Below are 27,235 nucleotides of genomic sequence, written 5' to 3'. Positions count from 1 at the left end.
ATAAACAAACATTTGGTTTCACATAATTCTTAATAACAATTTTCAATGATAATTTCAAAGTTCAGGTGGCCTTATGTCTATAATTACTGTTTATATAGTGATATATTGGATTCAGCAAAATGTATTAACCAAAGTATATAAGATTAATCAAAATGTGGTAATTAGTGGTGATAGTGATATATTGTGATCCATCAAGTAGTTCTGTCAAAACAATTCAATCCATCTAGACAAACCCTCATAGTATACAGGAACTTCCATGGAAGCAAAGAAAATTTACAGACTGACTAAATTTTGTTTCAAGAATGTGACCAAGACTCTTTTTTTTTCCTTGCTTTTTGGGTCACTTCCAGTAATGCTCAGGGGTTACTCCTGGCTCTGCACTCAGGAATTACCCCTGGTGGTGCTCAGGGAACCATATGGGATGCTGGGAATCAAACCCAGGTCGGGCGCGTGCAAGGCAAACGCCCTATCAGCTGTGCTACCTCTCTAGCCTGTGACCAAGATTCTGACTATTCACTAGAACAAGAAAATCTGCTGTTCTTTTTCAGATTCTATGGTAACATGCTAATCTCACTAGTCACCGACCTATAAATAGGCAGAAAATCATACAAATGGGAATAATAAGTACATCAACTCAGTCACATGTGTTTGTGATCTCCATCAGTTTTTAAGCTGAGGAAAAGAATTTTTCCTCAAGTGCAGGAGAGAAGTACAGTGGATAGAGCACTTATCTTCCATGCATCCAACCAAGATTCTATCACTGGCAATCCATATTGTCCCCAAGCATGCCGGGAGTGATCTCTGAGAGCACAATAAGTCCTGAGCACCACACAGATGTGACCCCCAAAAAAAGAATTTTGTTCATCCATAAAATATACACCATTGGGAAAATGTGCTGTTCTCAAAATGAACCACTATTCACAAGCCCTTTATTAATAAATATTTGTCAACATATTGCTTCCAAATTGTATTTTTATAAAATTTCATGTTGCCAACTGAAAAACTGGTTATAAAAGTTTATTTTGGGGGCTTAGGGGAGCCTTAAGAAGTGGTACTCAGGGGCTACTCTGGGTTCTGTACTTAAGAGTCACACTTCACGTGGTGCTCAGGAAACCTTAAACAGTGCAGAGATCAAAGTGCTTTCAGCTGCATACAAGGCAAGTGCCTTAACCCCTGTACTATCTCTCCAGTTCCCCAATTATTTCTTGAGAAATGATGTCATTTTAAGAATGACACATCAAATATAGTTCTCTTTCACTGTTTGCTTTGGTTTGGGGGGGCCACACTTGGTGGTGGCTCCAGTGTCTGTTCCTGAGTACACAGAAACCACAGGGTGCCAGGAATAAAACCAGGGCTCCCACACGCAAATGTGTACATAGCTCCTTAGAGTTATCTCCCTAGCCATCAAATAGTGCTCTGATCACAATGCTGCTAACTTAAAGCATTTTCACTGATAAATATTCTCTGGAAAAACAACCAAAAGAGTTGCTTTGTAAAGCTTTCTGGAAGAAAAAACAAATTAATAAGAATTGTAGCATATGTTTGCATATAATTATTAAAAAATGATAATTTATATATTAAGTTAACATCACACTGCTGTAAAACCTCACACATGCCAATCAATAAATAGTTGCCATGAAGAAAGTTTACTAAAAATATAGACTTTTTTCAAAAATATTTTTTAAATGTTATTTACTATTGGTTTATAATGGCAATTTTATTTACCATTGGTTTTCAGAGACTAGTTCAGAAAATTATTCAGAAATGAAATCTATATTTTTTTCTTGTTGCAATTAGGAGTCTTTTGTTGGTAGCTGTTCATTTCTTCCTAATGGGACTGTATCATTTCATACATCTTTTTAAAGGTGGTAACTGTTCATTTTTCCCTAAGGGAGCTATATGACTTCATTCATCTTTTTAAAGAATTTATTGAGAATCTACTTTGGGCCTGCAGATACTGCTCCTAATTCACACATAAGCTAAATGGAAACTAAACTTGCAGTTAAGGACCATATTGATTCAACCTTTTGAACAATGCACATAGGTACTATAAGGAGTTAAAAAGTTCTATGACATCCAAATCCTGACTCATCAAGAGAAAGTACTGAGCATCTGTACTGTGCCAGATCTGATGTTTACATGTGCTTTATTTATTTAGCACAGTGGGTAGGGCGTTTGCCTTGCACACGGCTCACCTTGGTTCGATTCCTCCATCCCTCTCAGAGAGCCTGGCAATCTACCAAAAGTATCATGCACGCATGGCAGAGCCTGGCAAGCTACCCGTGGCATATTCAATATGCCAAAAACAGTATCAACAAGTCTCACAATGGAGACGTTACTGGTGCCCACTCGAGCAAATCGATGAACAACAGGACGACAGTGCTACGACAGTGTGACGGTGCTATTATTTGAGGGACTGAAAAGTTGTGTGTTCATAGAGCCCAGGAGCACTCCTGAGGGGCAATAGGGCCACCTTGACAGTGCTTGAAGGATACCAGGCCAATATCCAGTGGTGCTTGAGAAGTTATGTAGTGAACAGGGTCAGACTTAGGGTCTTATGCACAGGCATGTACTCCAGCCTTCTGCGCTATCTTCCTGGGCTCTGAATCATACTGCTCGCTTCTCTTAAATCCTGAGAGACAGAAATTATCATCCTGAGCATTCTAAATGAGAAAACTAAGACTTAATGGACTTTTCAATGTTCTGTTTCAGCACTTCAGTTCTGCCAGTCATAAAATGGGATTAGACTAAATGATTGCTTTCCTCTCGTTCTCAACACTCTCATGATATGACTCTTCTTGTGTTAAAAGAAAACTACATCCACACACATACACACAATAGCAGGTTATAAACAAAGGAGAGAAAATACTGAAAGGATTAAAATCTGTACAAAGTTTAAGAAGTGGTGGACAATACAGCACGTACGGCGATTGCTTTACAAGTATCTAACCAGGGTTCAATCCCCAGCATCCCAAACAGTTCCCTGAACACCCCAGGAGTGATTCCTGAGTATAGGGCTAGGAGTAATCCCTGAGCATCAATGGTTGTGGCCCCAAAACAAAACAAAAAGAAAAGAAGTGGTTGGGCAACAGAAGTAGGATGCTTTTTAAAAAGCAAACTTGGGGCTGGGGAAAAAGTCCAACAGACTATTTCCTTTTTTTTTTGAGGCTTTTAAAATATAATTTAAAACTATTTTGTACCAGTACAATATATTAATTTTACAAATGTAAAATTTTATCAGTTGTTAAAGCATCTGCAAAAACCACACAACCTACCTGAGCTTTATTGCACAAAATCTATAAGAAAATATTAATTTTAAAATTAGAAAACATAAAAATGCTTTCAATATAGAAGAGACCATCTGATTTTAAAGACAATACTCTATAGAAATGTCTACCCAGAAAATAACAAACTTTCACAGGATACCAAACTGGACTGATGTTTCAGCAGATCCAGTACAAAGCACTATTTGAAACAGTCCATGATACTGCATCCAAACTGTATCATCATTCTTCATTAGAAATCTAGATGCCACTCAAGGCGGTTTCTTATACTTAAGGAAGTTGAGGCATTCTTCATTGTGAGCATTCTGAATATCCCTAACATATCAAAACAACACTTCAACACTTAAATAGCCATTTGCTGGGTTTTTTTCCTTTGTGCAGATTATCTCTGGCAACTGTTTTAAACAACTATTTGATGATGCTTCACTTATGCTGGTAGAAAACATCCAGTTAAATATGCTTTTAAAACCTAGTCCTTTACAAAAATCAGTTTATAAATTTGTGTCACAAAAGTTAGTGTCAAGACCATAAAGATGGCCTTCGTTTTGTTTTTCACTGGTTGACTCTCCTAGAGTTGGAATGGCAAATCTCACACTTTTTAGTGTAGTGTTTATTGGGAAGACATCTAAGAACTAAGCTGAAATTCCAAGACAGTTAATAAGGTTGTATGATAAATTTTAGTGGGAAAATACTCTGAACCTATATACTAGTGCAGGTGTTAAAATACTAATGAGTAAAGCTCTTGATGGTAATTCACCTCATACAATGAACATAGCCTGGAGTTCCAACAGACTATTTAATTGGGATAATGGGGGACTGGAGAGGGGGAAAGGGAGAGAGATAGTAGAATGATCTAAACACAAGGTGGAAGAAATAGAAAAGGGAGGATGGGGGAAAGGAAATATACTATGTTTGTATGCAAATCAATGCACATTCTACTCAAAGGGTTGCAATTCTTAAGGACAGGTTGGAGAAGCCAGAGAAATATTATAGCAGGCAGAGTGCTTCCCTTGCACTGGCTGACCCAGGTTCCATCCCTGATATGGCCCCCAAGCACTGTTAGGAGCGATCCCTGAACACAGAGCTAAGAGTAAGACCTTAGCACAATTGAATATGACTAAGAAAAAAAAAAAAGAAAACAATTTGGTTTTGGCTTTCCTATATGTAAGACATGTGCTCTAGCCCACTGATTTATCACTCAGGCCCCAGCTGGATACCTATTAAATCGTAGCTGAAAGGGTATAAAAAGCAGAAATAAAGGAAGGATGTTTCAGTATTTCCCAAGGCATACAATCAATGTTCAGCAGGTATAGTTAAGTGCATATCAAATGTAGAATTAGAAGAGTTCAAAACTCATGAAAAAAAAAGTTTAGTGTACTAATGGCTAAAACCAGAAGAAACAATGAATAAAAGTCTAATCTCATGCCAAAGAGTATTTAGCTTTTGTATACAAGGAATACTGTAAAATCTTTTGTTCCTCAAACATCTAATCTCTACTATTGCATGGTGCATGATATCCCACTATTAGAATTTTATTAAATTTTGATGTCTCTTATAAGGTACCTTTGCTATGGAGAGTATTCCGCTCCGAACGGCAGACCTGGCAAGCTACCTGTGGCATATTCAATATGCCAAAAACAGTAACGATAGGTCTCATTCTCCTGACCCTGAAAGAGCCTCCAATCGTTGGGGAAGACGAGTAAAGAGAGGCTGCTAAAATCTCAGGGCTGAATGTAATAGAGACAGTACTGGTGCCCGCTCGAGTAAATCGACGAACAACAGGATGACAGTGATACTTATAAGTATCGATAGAAACATGTCACTCTGCAGTATTCATTTCTCAAATATTTACAAGTACCTACTAGGTTTCAGGAACTCTTCCAGCTGTAGGAACTACAACAGTAAAAAAAAAAAAAAAAAAAACCTGATTTTGTGTACCTTTACACTGCGATGAGGAAGATAAACAACAAGTAAAAATGTTACTAAATTACTAATAAAATACAGTACAGTGACAAAACAGAGGGAAGTATAAAATTTTGCCTACAAATTCAGTTCTTTGACAGCCATCATTTTTCACATAATCCATTTTCTCTTATAGTTATTTCATTACTTTATATAAAATTTTACGATCTCACCTAAATTTTTAATTATTTCTAAAGAATTTCTAAATTTCTAAAGAAAGGCATTATTTCAAGTTAATAACTCTAGCTCCATAGTTAACTAATTTGGCCAGAGAGATAGAACAACAGGGAGGCACTTGCCTTTTTACACAGCTGAACCAAGTTCAATCCCCGGCATCCCATATAGTCACCCAAGTGTTCCAGGAGTGATTCCTAAGTGCAGAACCGGGAATAACCCCTGAGCACGGGTGGGTGTGGACCAATAACAGCAGCAATTTAAATTCAGAACCATGGATACAGATAGCATATGAGTGCATGTTCGATCCTTACATGTTCCATCATGTACCATGCTGGTGCAGATACTAAGGTCAAAAACTAAAACAAGGAAATAAAACAAAATAAAATAAAAACAAGGGCCAAAAAGATGATAGTACAGCAGGTAGAGTGCTTGCATTGAATCCCTCTGAGCACCACCAAGAGTCACTCAAGTGCAGAACCAGAAGTAACCCCTGAGCATCCCTCCAATGTGGCCTACATAGAAAAATAAGATTCTCTCCTGATATGTAAAGAATCTATTTTCATGACTGATATTTTTATTTGTGCTCACTTGATTTGTTATCTTGGTTTTTCAAATGCAAATTATTCTGTCAAGTATCTCTATCACATTTCTGTATTCAATCTCCCCTTCTATTTCCTTCAGAATAACTGTTACTTCCTTAAAGATACAATTCAATTGTTCTTTTTCTTTTCTTCGAATTAGGGGCATAAAGTTACTAAGTACCATTTCTCCTATATTAGTTGTTTTAGTATCTAGTACTTTCATTTATATGTTCACTTCTAAATCAAATGGTTAAAGTTCTGATTTCATATTTACCCATATGTTAGTTTAGCACTGTGGCACTGTCCTCCCACTGTTCATCGATTTGCTTGAGCGGGTACCAGTAACATCTCCACTGTGTGACTTGTTGCTACTATTTTGGCATATAGAATACGCCAAGGGTAGCTTGCCAGGCTCTGCTGTGCAGGCAAGATACTCTCAGTAGCCTACTGGGCTCTCTGAGAAGGGGGCAGGAATAGAAGCCGGGTCGGCCATGTGCAAGGCAAACGCCCTACTCACCGTGCTATCACTCCAATCCAATATTAGCTTAAAGTAAAATTTTTGTCATATTCAGAACTACATAGATCTTATAGATTTTTTTTAGTTCACAATTAATTTTACTATATAATATATAATAGAGAATTGGATCAGCACAGTATTGCTTTTTGGTTACTGACTTTGTGTTGTAGTATATATGTCAACATAATAAGTATTTCATGTGTATTTAGATAGATCAAATTTCATTGGAACCATGAAGATTTATTAATTCATTAGTATATAAAAGATGTTTGCATATAATTGTGGTCGATGTATTTCAGTTTATTCTGTCAGGTTTTGTAGGTTTGTGTCCACAAGTTCCTAATTATCATATCTTCTTGGTAAACCCTTTAATGCTATTTCTTAAGTTCAATTTTGTGATATTGCTATATTATATTATTTGCAGTAGTACTTGGTTTATGAACCTAAGTGTCATTTTCTATCCCTTTCTTTTCATTTGGGGCCATATCCGATGGTGATTAGGGGCTGCTACTGGTGCAGTGTTAGGGTCTGTTTCCAATAGTGTTCGTGGGACATATGATACCAGAAACAAAACCTAGACCTACCCCTTGCAAAGCATGTGCTCCAACCCTTTGAGTTATAGGCCCTACCCTGTCCTTTTTTTTTTTTTTTTTTTTTTTTTGCTTTTTGGGTCACACCCAGCGATGCTCAGGGGTTACTCCTGGCTTTGCACTCAGGAATTACTGCTGGCGGTGCTTGGGGGACCACATGGGATGCCGAGGATTGAACCCGGATCGGCCGTGTGCAAGGCAAATGCCCTACCTGCTGTGATATCGCTCCGGCCCCCCTACCCTGTCCATTTCTTTACTCTGTAATTTCTTTAAAAGATGTTTCTCTGGCAACAATATATAGCTAACAACTTTTACAATCATATTTGAGAACTTCTGTTATTAATGAAAGTTTAAAGAGATACTTATTGCAATCTTTATATATCTGGTTTGTTTCCTGTTCTTTTTTTTTTCTGTTCTATTTTTTGTTTTCTACTGTACTTATTTTTCTGTGCTTCTTTTTCATATTACTATTTGATGATGTACTGGTTTAGTATTCTCATTCTCTTTCTCTTCTTAGAGCATGCAGGTTACTTTCTTTCATGTTTATCTCCTTTAGTTATAACATGCCTTGCACGCAGCTGACCAGGGTTCTATTCCTCCATCCCTCTCGGAGAGCCCAGCAAGCTACCGAATCTCGCCCTCATGGCAGAGCCTGGCAAGCTACCTGTGGCATATTCGATATGCCAAAAACAGTAACAAGTCTCACAATGGAGACATTACTGGTGCCCGCTCGAGCAAATCGATGAACAACAGGACAACAGTGCTACAGTGCTACCGTGCTACTTGTAACATGTATATCTAGGCTTACACTTTTCTATAATATGCATTGATTATTTGGGTTTTGGGGGTTTCTTGCTTTTCTATAATATGAACTAAAGCTAATAAGGATCTTGAAGCTTCTCCTGTATCATTAATTCAATTTTCCATCAGCAAAATATAGGTAATAATATTTATAATTTACTATCAGATTTGTATAGGATAATGGATATAAAGAGTTTGGCAAAAAGGCCTTTAAAAATAACAGTTATTGGAGCTGGAGCAATAGTACAGTGGGTAGAGCGTTTGCATTGCATATGGCCGACCCGGGTTCGATTCCCAGCATCCCCTATAGTCCCCTGAGCACCGCCAGGAGTAATTCCGGAGTGCAGAGCCAGGAGTAACCCCTGTGCATTGCCGGGTGTGATCCCCCCCCAAAAAAAACCAGTTATTGCATATGTCACTTATTGATTACATTTGCTTCATACTTTCTTAATACTTTTATTCTTGTAAATACTACCTATGTTCTATATCAGTATAATTTCTAATTTTTAATCATCATTACTAAAACACATCTGAATCCATAACAAAAAAATATTCTCCATTTTTGACATCTTAAATATTCTGATGCTACAATCAATTCTTCTGTCTCTAAACCTACTAATTACACTTTAACACTAAATCCCTGAACTCCATCCTACCCTCCCTGTTATGAACTGAACTGTGCCTTCCTTCCCTACCTCCAGAATTCTTTTTTGTGGGGGAAGGGGACTTCCAAACAGTGCTTAGGAGGTCTAGGGACTCACTGGTGGATCATGGTCAACTGGCTAGCAGTTCAATGCAAGAGCCTAAGGATGAAATGCTGCTCACCCCCTTTCCAAAGTTCTCCTACTGATGTCCCATTGACAACATAAATATACAAAAGGTCCCCCTTCTAATCTGCAGAGGCTATGTGTGTATGTGTAGTTTTTTTTTAATTCAGAGGAAGATTGTATTAAAAAGAGAGAAAAAAAGAGCATGAATCCTCCATAAGCAGTATTCCCTGTAAGGAATACACTTTAAGATACCCAGCAGATACCTGAAATCATAGCACTGACCCTATATGTAGTGGTTTTTTCCTACACATAGCACACCTATGATAAAATGTCAGGCACAGCAACAAACTAGTGAAAATATCCAGTAATAAAATGGAACAACTATAATAACATACTATAATAAAAATCCTGTGAATACCATCTTTCCCCCAGCCTAATGTAGTATTTTTGGTCTGCAGGTAACTGAAACAATAGAAAGAGAAACTGTGAATAAGGATGATTTCAGGGGAAGAGATGGGCTAGAAGTGTAACACATGGACAGTGATGAAAGGTCTTGGGCACTCTGGTAGGGGAGAAGCAGTAACTTTATACGTCAAAACTGCAAATGTTAACACTAGAACAATCATGCTTCTTAAACCAAAATAAAAAATAATTTTAAACAAGATAAATTAAAATGAAGTACATGATACACAGTTTTTTAAAAAGTAATTGAAGGTTTGAAAAGCTGGAGGGATAGCACAGCAGGTAGGGCATTTGCTTGCACATGGCTGACCCCAGGTTCGACTCCCAGTATCCCATATGGTCCCCCGAGCACCGCCAAGAGTAATTCCTGAGTACATAAGTAACCCCTGTGCATCACCAGGTGTGACCCAAAAAGGAAAACAAAAAAAAGTAACTGAAGGTTTGAGAACAGACGTTGGGGAGAAGGTACAAATAAGATGAAATGTGAGAACAGATGTCTCAGTAACAATAACCTTTAGAAAAAGTGAGAAGAAAAGTTTATTGGATGAATCAACCTCAGTAGCAGACTGAATATAAAAACTAAATGATATCCAAACAAAATTTCTGTTAAAAGATGAACTAGGGAAGTCTAATACTGGGGCCAGAGAGATAGTACGGTGGATAGGGCATTTGCCCTACACGTGGCGGATCCAGGTTTGGTCCCTGGCATCCCAAATGGTCCCCTGAGCACTGCCAGCAGTAATTCCTGAGTGCTGAGACAGGATTAGCCCCTGAGCATTGCTGGGTGTGACCCAAAAAGAAAAAAGAATGTCTAATGCTTTTAATGAATAAGTTATAAAACTCCTATGAATAGAGACATGTTTCCCCTTTCTTACTTTACTATGATTTATAGTATACTTTGAGAATGTGCTTTAAGAATACTGCTTCCATCTTGTTTCAGTTAATTAGTAAAATGTGATTCACTGAAAAAAATTATTAGGTCGGGTAATGTGGCTTAGTAGTATAGTGCCTGTCTGCATGTGTGAAGTCCTGGTTTGAGCAAACAAACAAAAAAAATTGAAGTCTTTGCACATAAGTTCTCATTAAGCTTAAAAATGTTTTTGAAAAGAATGTAATTCTACAAATAATTCAATTATAGATATTCATATTACAACTGTGATACTCAGCTTTTTCTTCTTTTGAAAAAAGATAGTATAAAAACAAAGACTCAATTACCAAGCACCCCCTAGTGGCAGTAAAATTAAGTTAAGAAAAATATGTTTTCTTAGAATATAGTTTAAGATATAGTTCTCTATATTCTTCACTAAACAATAAGGCTGAAATAAATGATTTTTAAGCAGTAACTTAGGATCATTTTATTTTCTATAACAGTTTACTAAATTATAGTTTTCTTAACAAATTCAATACACACTGAAATTTTATGAATATTCTTGAAAAACTACAATAAGTGAGATTGCATATAAATGATGGGCCACCCTCCAGAACTCACAGCTGATTCTCCCAGAAGGGAGCATAAAATGAGAATCCCATAACCATGCCACCGAACTCCGCACCAGGGGTGCCCCAGAAGGAGCGGGTGAGAGCCCTCTCGGCCTCAAGGGACCCGGCCCTGGCAGCCAACCTCCACTACCTCACCACCCGCCATGCTCCAGGCCGCTTTCCACATGCTCAGGCCAAGCCTCACACGAGTGAACATATTCCCAGAACACACGGCCACGAAGCACCACGCAACACAGCATCATAAAGAGAAATATATATATATACATATATATATATTTACATGTATATATGTGTGTGTGTATATATATATATGGAGAACTCTTGGAGAGCCCGGCAAGCTACCAAGAGAATCTCACCCACACAGAAGAGCCTGGCAAGCTTCCCATGGCGTATTCGATATGCCAAATATAGTAACAATAACAGGTCTCATTCCCCTGACCCAGAAAAGAGCCTCCAAACGTTGGGAAAAATTAGTAAGGACAGGCAGCCAAAATCTTAGAGGAATGGAGACATTACTGGCACCCACTTGAGTAAATCAATGAACAACGGGATGACAGTGATACAGTGAATGTATATAATGCCCTTTAAAGACTATATATTGACAAATTACAAGATTTTTTTTTATAAAAGGAAGGCTTCTTTGGAATAAAGTTTTATATGTATCAAGAGTCTAAAAACTACAGTCAATGGAGAATTCAGAATCAAAAGTATTGTTAACCTTGAACAATTCACAAAACTTTTCTAAACACCTCAATTCTTCATCCATGAAACAGAGGTACTAAACTTGGTGTGGAGATGTGGTCCAGTGGTACAGTATATGCTTGGTATGCACGAATCCTGGGCTTAATCTCCAAAATCAGGAAAAATAAAAATTGGCCTGCATTCTTTTTCACTAGCAGAAGTGTCTACATGTATCTATTCCTTCCACCCAAATACTCTATCCTCTTTGGCTTTTGTTTAGCTTGAACTTTTAGGTCCTTACTATATCAACACAGGAAAGAGCAGCATTGTAACTTGGTAAATACCCAAAAAGTCAACTAGGAAAGGTTACCTTCCTGCCAAAAGAAGTACTCTTTCTCCAATAAACATAGCATTTCATAAGCACTGTAGATTGCCTGGGGTTATATAATCTTGCCTAGCAGTTGTGCAACTGGCAATCAAACTAAGGTCAGTAAAAATACAATGAAGACCATTTCCATTAGCCCACAAAGACACTGTGATGAGTCCACTTAATAATGCTGCCGTAAAAAGATATATTCTACCCTTTTGTAACTATGTGGATATTGAATGACAGTGACTCCAATCAGCCTACAAAATGATGTTCTACTTGACTAGATAGATAAGTCTATTTAACTCTTTGATTAACTTAGTTGAAGTTACTATAATCACAAGTTTTCTTGGCTACTTGCAAAAGCACACAAATATTTAACTTCCAACTAGCATTTGATTTGTACATAGATATAAAGAGCAACCAAAGTAGTCTTTAAATTCGTAGCTAAAACACAGACCACTGAATACATTAAATTTACTTTTAGTTCAGTGATTTCAACTTTGAAAAAGCCAAATTTAATTTTCTTTTTGCTATTATCTACTGTAGGATGACATTACTTTGTCCTTTCCCTCCTTGCCACAAGTAGCTTGTCCCGGTTTTACCCAGAGTTTAGGCTTACCCCAGTCTCACCCATCAAGGTGTTCCCGAATCTCTCCCATCCCTTTGTTTAGCTATAATCACTTCTCCATGCTCTCTTCCCCAAAAGAGTTAATCCGAGGCTTTCCCTTAATCTGACTCTGCTAATTTGCAAGGTCAGACCTTCCTAGGATACTGAATTTATATTATATAAGTTAATATTGCCTTTCTCTTCTTCTTGTGCCTTTTGAATAATTTACTTTAAAGCTATGACTGTTTTGTATAGACACAAGAAGACAATATTATGTTTCTATAACTTGGGAATTAATTGGCCTCGAATATTCCCTCCCGGGCCTCTGCTTTCTCCACTTAAGCCTCAGTTGCCCTCAGTTCCTAGCACCCCAAAGTAGGGTCCCCGACGTGGGACAGGAAGGATCCAGGGCAAGCGGTGAGTTATGTGCTACCCTGGCATCGAGATGGGCCTGGCCAAAGTGCCTAATTCTTAACTATAAGTTAAGAGCTTGATCATAGACAAATGCTGTCATGATCCAATAGTAATTATGAGACTGGGACCCTGCCAGGGATAGGAAAGACTGATCTGGCCTGAGCACTGTAGTCTGAGATTGAGATGGCCCCAGGAGAGCAATTCTATAAGCTTTAATGCATCTCTTATTGTGTCCATACAAAATAATTAATATTGTGAATTCTTATATGTTTGCTGGCTGAGGAGAAGAGAAACACATTCATGGGACTCCGCCCTTGGGTGGATCCTCCTGCTGAAAGAGAATTAAGTCCTAGGAGAAGCATCCCCTAGGGGAAAGGAACCTTACCCTATTGATGGTGACCACACCTACGTGTAGGCCCCAACCCCCTGATGCTGTAGAGATTTAACTAGGCTGTGAGAGTGGGTTGGGGGGCCAGATCCACGAGCCAGATCCACGAGCCAGATCCACGGGGCAGATCCACGGGGAGAGACCCAGGAGAGCGGGAGAGAAGCGGAGGGAGAGAATGAAATAAACGGATCGAGCAACCAGTTTGGCCTTCTTCCTTCTTCCTTCCGTCGCCTGCCCTCGACTGACGGCACACACAACGGTTCTGGGGCACCGGACGCGGGCGGTGAGACAGAGCCGCCTAGAGAGCCTGCGAGTGCACGCGCCCCCTCGGCGCGCTTTAGTTTAGTTTTTTACAATCTACCAGTAAAGGTATGACTTTAACAATAAGAAATGTATGTTTGCTTCTCCCCTCAAAGTACTCCAAAACTTGTAATTTCCAAAGCGATAAGAATAAAATGTAAACGATCAAGGAAACTTACTGTTCATTACATGTCTTGTCTGAGTTGTTAAGAAGTTAACTTTTAGAAAATCCCTCAGAATAGAAGCTGAGTATCAGGAACACCAACCCCATGATTACAGAATTGTATGTAACTTATTAGTCACCACCATCTCTACCTTCACCTAACCTTGGGGATACAGAAATGAATGTTGAGCTTATCACTAATAGTCACTAATTACTTATGTCTATATAATGATGTCTCCATAAAGCATCAGAGTTGAAGGGTTTGAGGCACTTCTAGATTAAATAAGAACGCATCCAAGTGACACCGCAAGTTTGTGTGTCACTGCTAAAGTTTTACAGCAAAGAAGATTCTGTGGTTAAGACACTTTTGTATCTGGTACCAGGCATCTCTTCATCTGACTGTTCATATATACTCTTTAAAATATGTGTTGTAATAAATTGGTAGTGTTAAGCACTTTTCTGAGAGTTCCATAAGCCATAATTATATAACCTAAGAAAGGGGTTGTTGGAACTTCTACTTTAAAGCCAGCTCTTTTAAACAAAAGTCACATTTGTGACTAATATGTGACTTTTAAACAAAACTAATATGTGACTTTTAAACAAAACTAATATGTGACTTTTAAACAAAAGTCACATTAGTTTTAGGCCACACCCAAAGGTGCTCGGGCCTTACTCCAGGCTGTCCTCAGATATCACTCCCATCACTCCTAGCCACAGGGTACCATATCAGGTGCCAGGAATCAAACCCAGGCAGGTCACATGCAAAGTAAGCACCCTACTCGCTATACTTGCTATGGCTCCATTTGGACTAATATTTACATAACAGATTTTTGCTGAAAGTTTCATTTGAAAAAAAAAAAAGATTCTACTACTGAAATAAAACAAATAATTCAATTAAAAAAGTTTGAAAATTGGACTAATTTAACCGTTGTCGTTAAGTTAGAGCTTTAAAGAATTCATGATTTGATATTAATATAGATACAACTGAAAACAATTTAGCAGACTTTAAATTTCAGATTCCCAGGAAAAGTAAAAATCTTACCTAGTATGACTAGATGATGGTGGTGGCAAGTCTGGTGTAAGCACGTAAAGACTGTTGTTTTTTGGCAAGTGTAGTGACTTCAGGACCGTCTGAAAAAGATAAATTATTGATGTGCATTATTACTTTTTCCTTATTCTTAAAAATTTGCAAAATTTATCGCTGAATTTTTATCTTTTAAACAAGCTGAGTAATGCAAAAAAAATCAAAAAGAAATAAATCCAAGCAACCTGTATCTCCCATCTAAAATTAGCCTAAATATAAATGGTGAGATAAAATAGAAATCCTTTAGCTCATGCAGAGATACAAACAGATAAGTGAAATTCACCTATCTCTTCACTGAATGACATTCTTGCGACCAAATCATATTTCATTCCCATATCATCAAAAATCAACAATATAAATTTTCAAAAAAAAAACAAGAGAAAATTTAAAAATTAACAATATAAGTTTGCAGATATAATTTAGGAAAAAAGGTATCTAGAAAAAAAAATCACAGGAAACAATCAAATTGTTTTTTGTTAAGAGGGAAGAGATGCACACCTATGGGTACTCAGGGCTTTATTCCTGGCTGTTTGTACTCAGGGATCACTCCTAGCAGGGCTCAGAGGACAACAAGGAGTGCTGGGGTTGGCCTCAGTAAGTACTATGCTCCGGTCCCTCAAATTATTTTACAGATGGAGAAATGCTGCCTGAGAGGTAAAGTAGCACTGTAGCACTGTCTTCCCGTTGTTCATCAATTTGCTCGAGCAAGCACCAGTAACATCTCCATTGTGAGACTTGTTGTTACTGTTTTTGGCATATCAAATACGCCATGGGTAGCTTGCCATGCTCTGCTGTGTGGGCGGGATACTCTCAGTAGCTTGCCAGGCTCTCCAAGAGGGGCAGAAGAATTGAACCTGGGTTAGCTGCATGAAAGGCAAATGCCCTACCCGCTGTGCTATAGCTCCAGCCTCCACTTCTTGGAGAGGTAAAATAACATGGTTTATTATCTAAATCATTTAACTTTCACTCCTTGGAATTTTTTCTTTTCTCTCTCATCTTTATTCTCTCTCTCTCTCTCCTTCCCTCTCTCCCTCTCACTCTCCCAACCACAGTAATGTGCAGCCATATATCCAAAACACAGAGTCAACAACACTGAAAACATGAGACCTAAAAAGCTGCAACCACTGGAACTTAATAATGTGCCTGTCAAAGTGACAGGTGAGGGATGGGGCAAGGGATGGGGGTGGGAGGGAACATGGGAACACTGGGGGAGGGAAGTTACCACAGTGATGGGACTGGTGTGGAAATGCTATATGACTAAAACTTAACTATCAACAACTCTGGAAATCAGTTCTTTAGAAGAAAAAAAATGAACAGTATACCAAAGAACTATACGGGTTGAGTTCAAGATGAATAATAAAAGAATCATCAGAGTCTCTAAAGAATAGGAAGGCAAATGTTATAAAGAAACAACAGTTAAAGAAGCCAGGAACTAAGGTGAACCCAGTGGCAGCAGCTGGCATCCAGGGGCCAGCTTGATACTCAGGATTGCTCTCTTCCCCCACCAACCATCCCCAGTCAAGATCCTGTCCTACTACCACCAGCTACTTATTTCTTCACCTCTCCATAACCCACTGTGAACAAACAGAGAAAACACAAACTGTAGTCACCTAACCATACAGAAACTCACAAGAATTAACTGCAAATGTCACAATGGGAAATCAATGCAGAACCTACCAAGCTTAGTGAGTGAAGATGGTAGCCAGGAAGACTCAACCAGTAATAACAAGTAATAAAAAAATTTTCTCTTTTAAGGAATTTAGAGAGGAATTTCTGAGGATGAATAAGGAGTTCAAAGAAACAATGAAATAGACAACCAATAAAACACAATAGGATATGAGAGCAAAAGTGGGAAATCTACAAACAGAAATGACAGAACTGAAAAACTTGGCAAGTGAAATGAAAAACTCAGCAGCAGAGTAGCAGCTGCTGTGGACAGAATCCATGAGCTCCAAGATGAGCAGAAAACCTCCAAACAGAAGATGAGAAGAAAGCCTCAAAATAATCAAGCAGTTGACAAGAGAACTTTGGGGTGAATTTAAAAGGAACAATGTAAGAATCATCATGGGCCAAGAAAGCAATCCTGATGAAGAAGCAACAATCAAAGACATCACTGCTGAGAAGTTTCCAGAGCTGAAAAGTGCATATACCCAGATGCTAGAGGCATAGAGAGTACCAGCTTACATAAATCAAAATAAAAATACTCCAAGACACATTGTAATCATGACAAAACTATAGACAGAGATAGAATACTGAAGGCAGCCAAGATCAAAGAGGGAAATAATATAAACGGGAATATCTTTAGGATTTACTGTAGATTTATCAAACAAAATCCTCCAAGTTGAAGACTGTGTTTAGATACAGTGAAAAACCTCAAAGAAATGAATGCCTCACCAAGAGTATGTTACCCAGTTGGACTATCATTCAGATTTGAAGGAACAACACAAAATTTCACAGAGAAACAACTCAGGACCTTCATATACTTAAAGTCATCGTTACAAAAAGAACAAAAGGGGCTACTTCAAGACAAGATGTGTCCTACAAATATGCCAAATTCCTGCAGAAAGATGGCAAAAAACTCACTGACCATAATCTCTCTCAATGTCAATGGGCTAAATGCACCAACTAAGAGACAAAGAGTGGCAGGATGGATTATAAAATCACACTCATCACCCTCCTACCTGCTTGATGTACATATGAATAGTCAGAGAAAATACAAACCCAAAGTCGAAGATTGGAAGACAATTCTTCAAGAAAACAATTGCCTCAAAAAGGCTGAGGTGGCCATACTAGTATCAACTGACATAGACTTCAGGCTGCAAAAGATTCTAAGAGAGAGTGAAGGTCATTTCTTAATGACTATGGGATAGGTACATCAGGAAGAACTTACACTCCTAAACATACATGCACCTCTTGAGGGACCAGCACAATACTTAGAATGACTGCCAATACTTAAAAGTAACTGCTAATAGACTTGAAGAAAGACCCTGACAACACAATAGTTTTTGGAGACTTCACTATCACTCTAAAACCCCTTGATAGATCAACTAGACCAAAGCTCAGTAAGAAAATACTTGCAGGGTTGGAGCAATAGCACAGCGGGTACGGAGTTTGCCTTGCACACGGCTGAACCTGGTTCGATCCCCAGCATCCCATATGGTCCCCTGAACACTGCCAGGAGTATTTCCTGAGTGCAAAGCCAGGAGGTAACCCCTGTGCATTGCCGGGTGTGACCCAAAAAGAAAAAAAAAAAAGAAAATACTTGCTTTGAAGGAAGAAATGAAAGACAGGTGTTTAGTAGCTACATATAGGGCTTTTTAATTCTCAAAAAGCCAAATAAACATTCTTCTCCAACAAACATGGAACATTCTCCAAGACAGACCACATGCTGGGGCACAAAAATAATTTAAGAAATCATCAATAAGAATTTTCTCAGAGCTGAGGATTAGAGGCACCGAGACCCAAGAGAACCAAAGGATCCTAGCAAAAACAGAATCAACTAGGAAAACGCCAAGACACATCATATTCAAAATAACAAAATCCAAAGACAAAGAATACTACAAGCAAAAAGATTAAGAAACATAAAAAGAAAAGCCTTTAAGATGGAGAGCAGATCTATCAAATGAAACTTTGCAAGGCAGAAGTGGATGGAAGGATATGGTACATAAAACTCAGCAAAACCACTCCTGGGAATATACCCTAGTGGCCCTATAGCACTGTTAATTGCAGCACTATTCACAATGCCCAGAATCTGGAAACAACCCAAGTGTTCAAGAATAGATGACTGGGTAAAGAAATTATGCTACATCTATATAACAGAATACTAAACAGACAAAGTCACGAAATTGCTACATGAGTGAACACAGAAAGTATCATGCTGAATAAAATGAGAGACAAACACAGAATGGTTACACTCATTTGTGAGATTTTTTTTAAAAAAAGGTATAAGCTAACAATATTCAAAGACAGCAGAAGCAAGGTCCATGAGGATAGGTCCACGGCAGGAAGCTTGCCACCACAAATTGTGGGTGTTAGGACAGAGAAGGGACAACTATGGCAATGATAATTAAAAATGATCACTCTTGACAAGAACTGATTGCTGAAAGGAAGCAAAGTGATGTACATGACAAATTCTCATAACAATAATTATAAACCAGTACCTAAAAGGGAAGGAGAAGGGGGAAAGAGAGAAAGAGAGGGAGGAAGGAAGGGAGGGAAAGTGCCATTAAAGCAGGCTCAGGAAGGTGGGGGGGGGGACAAGGGGTTATGGGAGGGATCTATGGGAGGGAAACTGGGGACATTGGTGGCAGGAAACATATACCGTTAAAGGGATGGGTATTGGAAGATTGTACGGCTGAAATGCAATCATGAACAACTTCATAACTGTATATCTCATGGTGATTCCATTTTAAAAACTAAAAAAAAAAAACAACAACAAACAAACAAAATACCCTCAATGAAATTAGTATCTTTTCAAGTATACTATATCCCACTAGATTTGAAGGAAAGAACAAGCAACAGCTTAGGGAATTCTTATCCTTGAAACAACACTGTTTTTTGTTTGTTTTGGTGGGGGAGGGGGGGCACACACAGCAACGCTCAGGACTTGCTTCTGACTCTGTGTTCATTGATCACTCCTGATGGGGTAGTGAGACCATATGGGATAATGTCAGCTGCATGCAGGGCAACGCCATACCTCTGAACTATCACTTCTGCCCCCTTGAAATGAGTTTTGCAAGAAGTGTTAAAAGATCTTCTCTAACAAACAAGACAAATTTGCCAACATGAAATTCCCAACACTGAAGATGACCCTTTCTAATAGTGCATATGGTTGCCCTCTACAAGATTAAGAAAGGTATGTCTAGCTTGCTAAGGAATTTTAGAAATTTTCAATTATGAATTAAAATTTATATTGGTTAAAATCGCTTAGCCATCAATCATCACATATTGATTTGTATTAATTTACTTTATGAAAATGTCATTTGTTATTTCTTTAAGTTTTGGTGAAGTGTATATGAAATATATCTGCTATATGCCTGCTGGGGGGTGGGAGGGAACCTGGGACAGTGATGAAGGAGGGGGGATTGTGGCAAAGTAGTGGTAGTACTACTGTTAGAACACAGTAAGCCTGAAACAACTCTGTTATGAACAATTTTGTAAGTCATGGTGTCTTAAAAATTAAAAGAAAACAATCAAGACACTGCATGAGATCATCAGTAAATTTTATAATGAGGTCATTGGTGATTTTAACATGAACACTAGCAAGCTGAAAGGAAATGGAAGGAATAAAACTGGAGGCAGGGCTGAAGCAATAGCACAGCAGGTAGGGTGTTTGCCTTGCACGCAGCCAGCCCGGGTTTGAATACCAGCATCCCATATGGTCCCCTGAGCACTGCCAGGAGTAATTCCTGAGTGTACAGCCAGGAGTAACCCCTGTGCATCACTGGGTGTGACTCAAAAAGCAAAAAAAAAAAAAAAAAAAAAAACTGGAGGCAACAAAACTCAATTCTTTAAGGAAAGTTCTGAAATCATGGAAGGTAGAGGAATCAAGTGATGACTGGAAGGGAAGATGGGATCAAGAGAAAAATGAAATACCATCATTCTGTAATGGTTACAATTCATTAAAGGTAAACATTAATGATGAAGAAAAGATAGAAAAGACTTAGAATGAAGTTCTTGATTAGGATGAGACTTATGAAAAAAGTCATTCACATGAAGAACTGGGAGTAAAGCATTCAAGCAATTAAGTATCTGTCATATAAAGTTGTAAAGAATTTGAGACTATAAAAGTTAAAAGAAATAAGAAACAATAGATTAATTCAAGATACATGTTGCTGCAGTTTAGAAAGTGAGGGTGTAGAGGTAAATCAGAGGTATGGTTCTCAATAAATGAGTGAAAAAATAATATCATATTAAAGAATGCTTTAGTGGGGCTAGAGTGATAACACAGCGGGTAGGGCGTTTGCCTTGCATGCGACCAACCGGGGTTCGATTCCCAGTATCCCATATGGTCCCCTGAGCACTGCCAGGGGTAATTCCTGAGTGCAGAGCCAGGAAAACCCTTGTGCATCGCCGGGTGTGACCCCCAAAAAAATAAATAAATGAAAATTTAAAAAAAAAATAAAGAATGCTTTAGATAAATGCTTTCCATGAAAATTGCTGACTTAGCTCTCCAGTATTCACTCTGGACCTGTTCACGAGCACAGTGCAGGACCAGGTAGGGTTGCACAACCAAACATGGCTGACTAGAGGCAGGCCTCATAGGCCAAACAGAGGCAGAAAAAAGAAAGGGCTTAGATGTCCAGACAGGGACAGAAGCTGAGCATAGGAGTCTCACCCATGCACACGTGGCCATGGCCAGAGACTAGAAAAACAGAAACAGGGTGACAGGAACTGCTGGGATAGAAGAAGATAGAAGAAAAGATGTTAGGGAACTGTTGGGATAGTCAGAGGAAAGTCTGGGGACGCAATTTCAGACTAGGAAAGCTTATGTGGGAGAGAGCAACTTGGGGATAGGTCCTGGCCATCACACAATGGAGGTGATCAGACAACATGGGATGGGACTAGGATGTTGTACCTGGAATGGGGCAGCACCAGAAACAGGATAAATAACATTATTCATGGGTAAAGAAGAGTTCTGGACATGGGGGCAGGGACCCTAACCCATCTACTTAAACGGTAAACACAAATTTTTGATCTTCTGTGTTTTGTATGCAAATCTTTCATATAATTCTCAAGAACCAGCACAGGAAAATCCTCTTTCCCATTAACAATGTTATTACAGCAGAATCAAGTAGTTGCAAGAAAGCAATAGGGGTCCACAAAGTCCAAAAGATATGTGCAGAAAAAACATCTTCTGACTCAATGCAGAATATCACTAACTAGTAATTAAATTTATAAATATCTTACCACTCTAAAATTTGTGTAGGGACCTGAGACCAGTTTGGGTTCAATATCTGGCATCCCATATGGTCACCGAGCACCACCAAAATTGATTCCTGAGTGCAGAGCCAGAAGTAAGCCCTGAGCAATGCCCCATGTGGCCCAAACACCAAAATAAAATAAAATTTCTATAAGTATTTTATTTAATCATCCAAGGTATGCTTATATGTCAAATGCATTCACAAATAATTATTTACAAGCGCAATACCTATCAGAAACATCACAAAGAAATGAATCAAAGGTCAAAGATTCTAAAGCAAAGAAACTGGACTCAGTGGCAGGTCACATGTCCTTCATGTGTGAAGTTTTGGGTTCAACAAAATAGACAAAACAAAACAAAATAACTCACGCTGTCTTCCACATCTCCAGTCTTCCAACCTTTTAACAGCATTTTAGACACTGGTATCTGAAGTTCATTTTCAAGAATCTGTTTAATCTCCCCTGTATAAATAAAAATAGACTAAATATTACTAACAATGTAATATAATCAACATTTGTTCATATGAGGGCTCACATTAGTGTTTTTCATACGTAATATTCATTTGATGAAGAAGAAAACTCTAACATAGTGCAAACTTCCAATACTGATCAAAAACTAGGCTGCCCCTTGGAAGAATTCAGATTCAGCATTATAAGGCACTAGAAAATAAAACTAGTAACATAGTTAAGTGCACCAAATTTTAAAGACACAGATATCAGTAACTAGGGGTGGAAAAGACAGTCTATTTTTAAACCAATCAATATGTGCTACACATGGGGCTAGAGAGATAGTACAGCAGGTGGGGCATTTGTCTTGCACATGGCCAACCTGTGTTCCATTCCTTGCAACCTATATGATCCTCTGAGTACTGGCAGGAGTAACCCCTGAGCACTGCCAAGTTTGTATCCCCAACAACAACAACAAAATGCTCCATAAATGACAACAATAACAGATAAAATATAAAACTTGAGGCATTTGTCTTTACATTATGTTTTACCTCCAAGGAAGATAAGATAGCAAGATGAAAGCAGAAAACAACCATAAAGTAGCTTAAAAAATTAACCCAACATATATGAATCATCAAAATTACATAAGGAAATGAGTCATAGAGAGAAGCAACAAAAAAAAATTACTAACAAACGCTATATACTAATACTAAAACACACAGCCTCAGGCAAAAGCAATAGTACAGCAGATAGGGCACTTGCCTTTGACAAGGCTGACTCAAGTCCAATCCCCAGCATCCCATGTAGTTCCCTGAGCACCACCAGGGGACTATACAGGATGCTAGGGAATGGACCTGAGCACTGCCAGGGGCCTATACAGGATGTGCTCAGGGCTTCCTCCTGGCTCTGTACTCAGGGACTACTCCTGACAGGCTAAAGGAAACCATACAGGGTACTGGGGATCAAACCCAGGTTGGCTGTGGGCAAGGCAAGTACCCTATCTACTGTACTATCACACTGGCCCCTAAATTAGAGAGGGCTTTATGGAAGATGAGACTTAAATATGACTTGAAGTTACAGAACTTCAGTTCTAGACAGTCAACCCAAAATTAACAATATTCTATATAGTAAAGAAATAATACTGGACAGTAGAAAGGCAGAAAGGAAAAAGATGCTAATGGAAATAGTGAGGAATCACAATTTTCCCAATGTTACACCAACTATTTTTAGAGATCTCTTTATAAGCCAATCAGGTAATTTATGGGACTATAGCATATTAAAAAGACCACTGTTCAGAATGTAGTCTATGACATTACATTAATAAATAATTCAATTTTCTATGTAATAAATTATTTAATATTTTTAAACCAGTATAATAAGTTAAATGAAAACAATTATTCCATGCTAATAAAGTGGTAAATTCCATGCTCAAAGTGGGCTAGACTGTAGGAAGAACCTTTGCCATCCAAGTTATTTTTTTTGAGATGAAGGGAAGAGAGGGATTTTAGGACATGCCAGGCAAAACTAGGCCAAGAGGGCAAAGTACATGCAAGGCAAGCAGGGGGCTTCTGATCTCTGCCACCCACGTTCTAGAGAAACACAAATGCCTAAACAATGCTACAATCAAATCTTTTTTGACATCAGTCAGATTTTCTAACTTTCCTAAGGCATTGTGGATAGTGACTAAACTTCGTAAAATTTATCCTAGCTAAGCCATATATTGGGAGCACAAACTTTTACAACCTTGGCTTTCAAAAATTACAAGAATCGTTCTGTTTATGGAAATGGTAAAAGTTTATATAAAATAATACACAAGTGTCTTATTACCTAGCCAGTGTAGGTCTAATAAAAGTTCAATAAAATTTCAATGGAAGTTGATTACTCTTTCGAGAATATGCAAAATAGTTTCAGTAGTGAAATGGTAGAATGTGGCAAGTTTCAGAGCCAGAATTCTTACAGACATCTGCCTGACTCCAAAATTCTCACCACAAGATGGCACTATCATTATATTTCCCTTGCATGTTACTTGAAAAACTGCCAAAACATTGAGATGTCATGAAAACTAGCACTTTGGCTCTGATGGCACAAACGCACATGCACGCGCGCGCGCACACACACACGCATGTCATATGTGTATATATATATATGTATATATATACACACACAGAGAGACATACACACACTTATATTTGAAATTTATAGACATTGTTATTCTCTTGAAACCAATTACAAAAATCAACCACTGTCCCTCATTCTTTAAGTTCCATCTTATTTTGTCTCTAAGTTCTTCAACTCTATATATGATTATTTTTAGTTGTTAGTGCCACACCTGGCAATACTCCAAGAACCATATGTGCTGCCACAGGATAGAAGTGGGACTCACTGTGTGCAAGACAAGTACCTTAATCCCTGTATTATCTCTACAGGGCCTGAGAGTACAGCAGATAAGGCACCTGCCTTGCACACAGTCAACTGCGTTCAATCCCTAGCATCCCATATGGGCCTTCAAGCGCTGCCAGAAGTGATTCCTGAATGCAGAGTTAGGAGTAAGTCCTGAGCATTGCCAGGTATGTCCCAAAAACCTGTCCTATGTCTTGAGCCTTCACCTATGCTTTTAAAAATAATAGTAAATACTTCCTTTTCATTGCTTAGTATTACTCCATGATTCCATGGTGTTTTCATTATTTCAACCTAGAATTCATGTACTTTGTAATTCTCCCCTTGTTGAGTATAAGCTGTAACAAATAACTTCTAATAAACAGAACAATATAATGGTAACAGAACATTACTTATGGTTACTAAAAACCTTGAATACCATTTTGTTAGCACCTCCTTTCATGTCATGTTCTTTGCCCATTCTGATAATACAGCTCCTTGTTGTGAACTCTTCTATGAAGAGATAAAAATAGCAAAGAACTAAAGGCAACCTTCCACGAAAGAGAATGAGGAACTAAAGACTCTCAGTTCAATAGTCCACATATAAATGAATCCTGTCAGCAGTTACATCAATGGATAGCAAAGGGTTAAGGATCTTGCCTTGCATGAGGCCGGACCCGATTCCATCCTGGAGCACAGAGCTTGAGGACCACAATGTGGCCCCAAAACAAAAAAGAAGAGTGTCTGGGATTTTTCAGAAATGGACTAAATCAGGATAGCGGGCTTGGTTCCCTGGAGCTGAGCTGGTTGCAAACTGGTGGACACTGTAACATAACTGTTATAACCTATGTGGGGCCTCCAGTTTAGTCAGGTAACCTTTTCTCTGTGCTTTTGTCTTCTCATCTTCTGTGGGAGTAGTGACACACGTCACAGGGCTTGTGCGCACCACTGAATGTCTGGGAAGAAGGTGTTCACTCCCAGCAATGACCCATCTGAAAGAGCTGCATGGACCTAGCATCAGACCAAGGCTAAGTCACAGGCAGAGAAAGTGCTGCCCTGCATCTCCAAGAGATGGAGACTGCTTTCAGGGGAATCATTTTGCCACGGAAATGGCTTAGTTTTTAATCCTAAGAGTCATGGGAACGTCCAAGAGCTTAAGTCCAAAAGTGACAGGTTCAGGTAAGTTGCTGTAATGAGGTTTGGTATAGAGGAAATGATCCCTGCCTCCAACATTCTTCCTTACAAAAACTACTGAGAGCTGGAGCCTTAAAAAGTCCTTCAAAAGATATTCTTGGTGATCACACTCATTTGCATATATATAAAAAAAAGCAGAGTATGAGAATAATACCCAGAGACAGTACAATTGAGGGCCAAGAGGACTGGTGCATGATAGGAAGTTTGTCACAAGTTGTTGAGAGGATAGAACATTCAGGATAGAACAAACAGAACAGTTTCCAGGACAGATCATATATTAGGACATCAGACAAACCTACATAAATTACAAACATAAAAATCATAGCAAGCATCCTATCAGGTCACAATGCCACAGAGATAGAAATCAATCATAAAATGATGTGAAGAGACTCTAACAACTGGAGACTAAACAAGATGCTACTAAGTAACAGCTGTACCAAAGAGGAAATCAAAGAAGAAATTTTTAAAAATTCCTTGAGACTAATGATAATAAAGAAACAAGTTATCAAATCTAAGAGACATAAGGGAAACTCACAGCAATACAGCTCGACATTAGGAAAGAAGAAAAAAACAAAATTAACAACTTAAACACACACCACAAATACTTAGAGGACCAACAAAAATGAATACAAAGAGCAGGAGAAGGAAGGAAGTTAAAAAAAAACAGGAATTAACAATATAGAAAATAAGAAAGCAATACCAAAAAAAAAAAAAATCAATGAAAACCAGAAGTTGATTCTCAAAGAAATAAATAAGACAAAGAAACCTCTGGCTAGATTTGTGAGGAGAAAAAGAGAAAGTACTCAAATAAATAGAAATGAAAGGGGGAAAATTACAATTACAACAGAACCCTTAGGAATCCAAGCTTACTATGACCAACTCTATTCTATTAAGTTGCAGAACCTAGAAGAAATGGACAGATTCTTAGAAACATGTAATCTTCAACTTCACTATGAACAACTCTACTCTGTTAAGTTGCAAGACCTAGAAGAAATGGACAGATTCTTAGAAACATGTAATCTCCCAAGTCTGAAAGGAAAAGAAATTGGCCTGTCTAGGCCAATATCAAACAAGGACATTTAAATATTAGTTAAGAATCCTGCAAAATAAAAAGTCCTGGTCTGGATAGGTTTACATGTGAGTTTTATCAAAACCTTTAAAGAAGACTTACTGCCATTGAAACTTAAGCTTCTCCAAAATATCGAAGAAACAGGAATCTTTCTTAACACCTTCTACAAAGCTAACATTACAATGAACCCAAAGCAGAGACATTTCTAAAAAAGAAAACTTCAAACCAATCTCCTTGATGAACAACGATGCAAAAATCCTCAAAAAAAAATTTTAGCATATCGAATCCAACAGCATATCCAAAAAAATCATACACCATGATCAAGTAAGAATTATACCAGGGATGCAAGGATAGTTCAACATATAGGAATCAATTAATATAATAAAACACATTATAAAAAAAGATAAAAATTATATGATCGTATAATCAATGCAGACAAAGCTTTTTACAAGAGCCAATATCTATTTATGATAAAAACCACTAAAGGGACTGGAGCAATAGCACAGTGGGTAGGGCATTTGCCTTGCATGCAGCCAACCCGGGTTCGATTCCCAGCATCCATATATCATCCCCTGAG

At 38.3% G+C, this 27,235-nt stretch overlaps 1 protein-coding gene across 1 annotated transcript in view; it reads right to left on the bottom strand.

The window, feature by feature from the left end:
- The window catches only part of FAF1 (Fas associated factor 1), a 373,466-nt gene that overhangs the window by 247,669 nt on the left and 98,562 nt on the right, over positions 1-27,235 (bottom strand). The window contains exons 5-6 of the mRNA XM_055139161.1: positions 21,943-22,034; positions 14,610-14,698 (exon numbers count right to left, since the gene is read on the bottom strand). Coding sequence (XP_054995136.1) covers positions 14,610-14,698; positions 21,943-22,034 — 181 coding nt within the window. The remainder of the gene's footprint in view (positions 1-14,609; positions 14,699-21,942; positions 22,035-27,235) is intronic.

The sequence above is a fragment of the Sorex araneus genome, chromosome 5 (assembly GCF_027595985.1).
Source record: "Sorex araneus isolate mSorAra2 chromosome 5, mSorAra2.pri, whole genome shotgun sequence".
NCBI lineage: Eukaryota > Metazoa > Chordata > Mammalia > Eulipotyphla > Soricidae > Sorex > Sorex araneus.
Note: the sequence above shows the minus strand (reverse complement) of the source record. Positions and strands in the feature narration are given on the sequence as shown.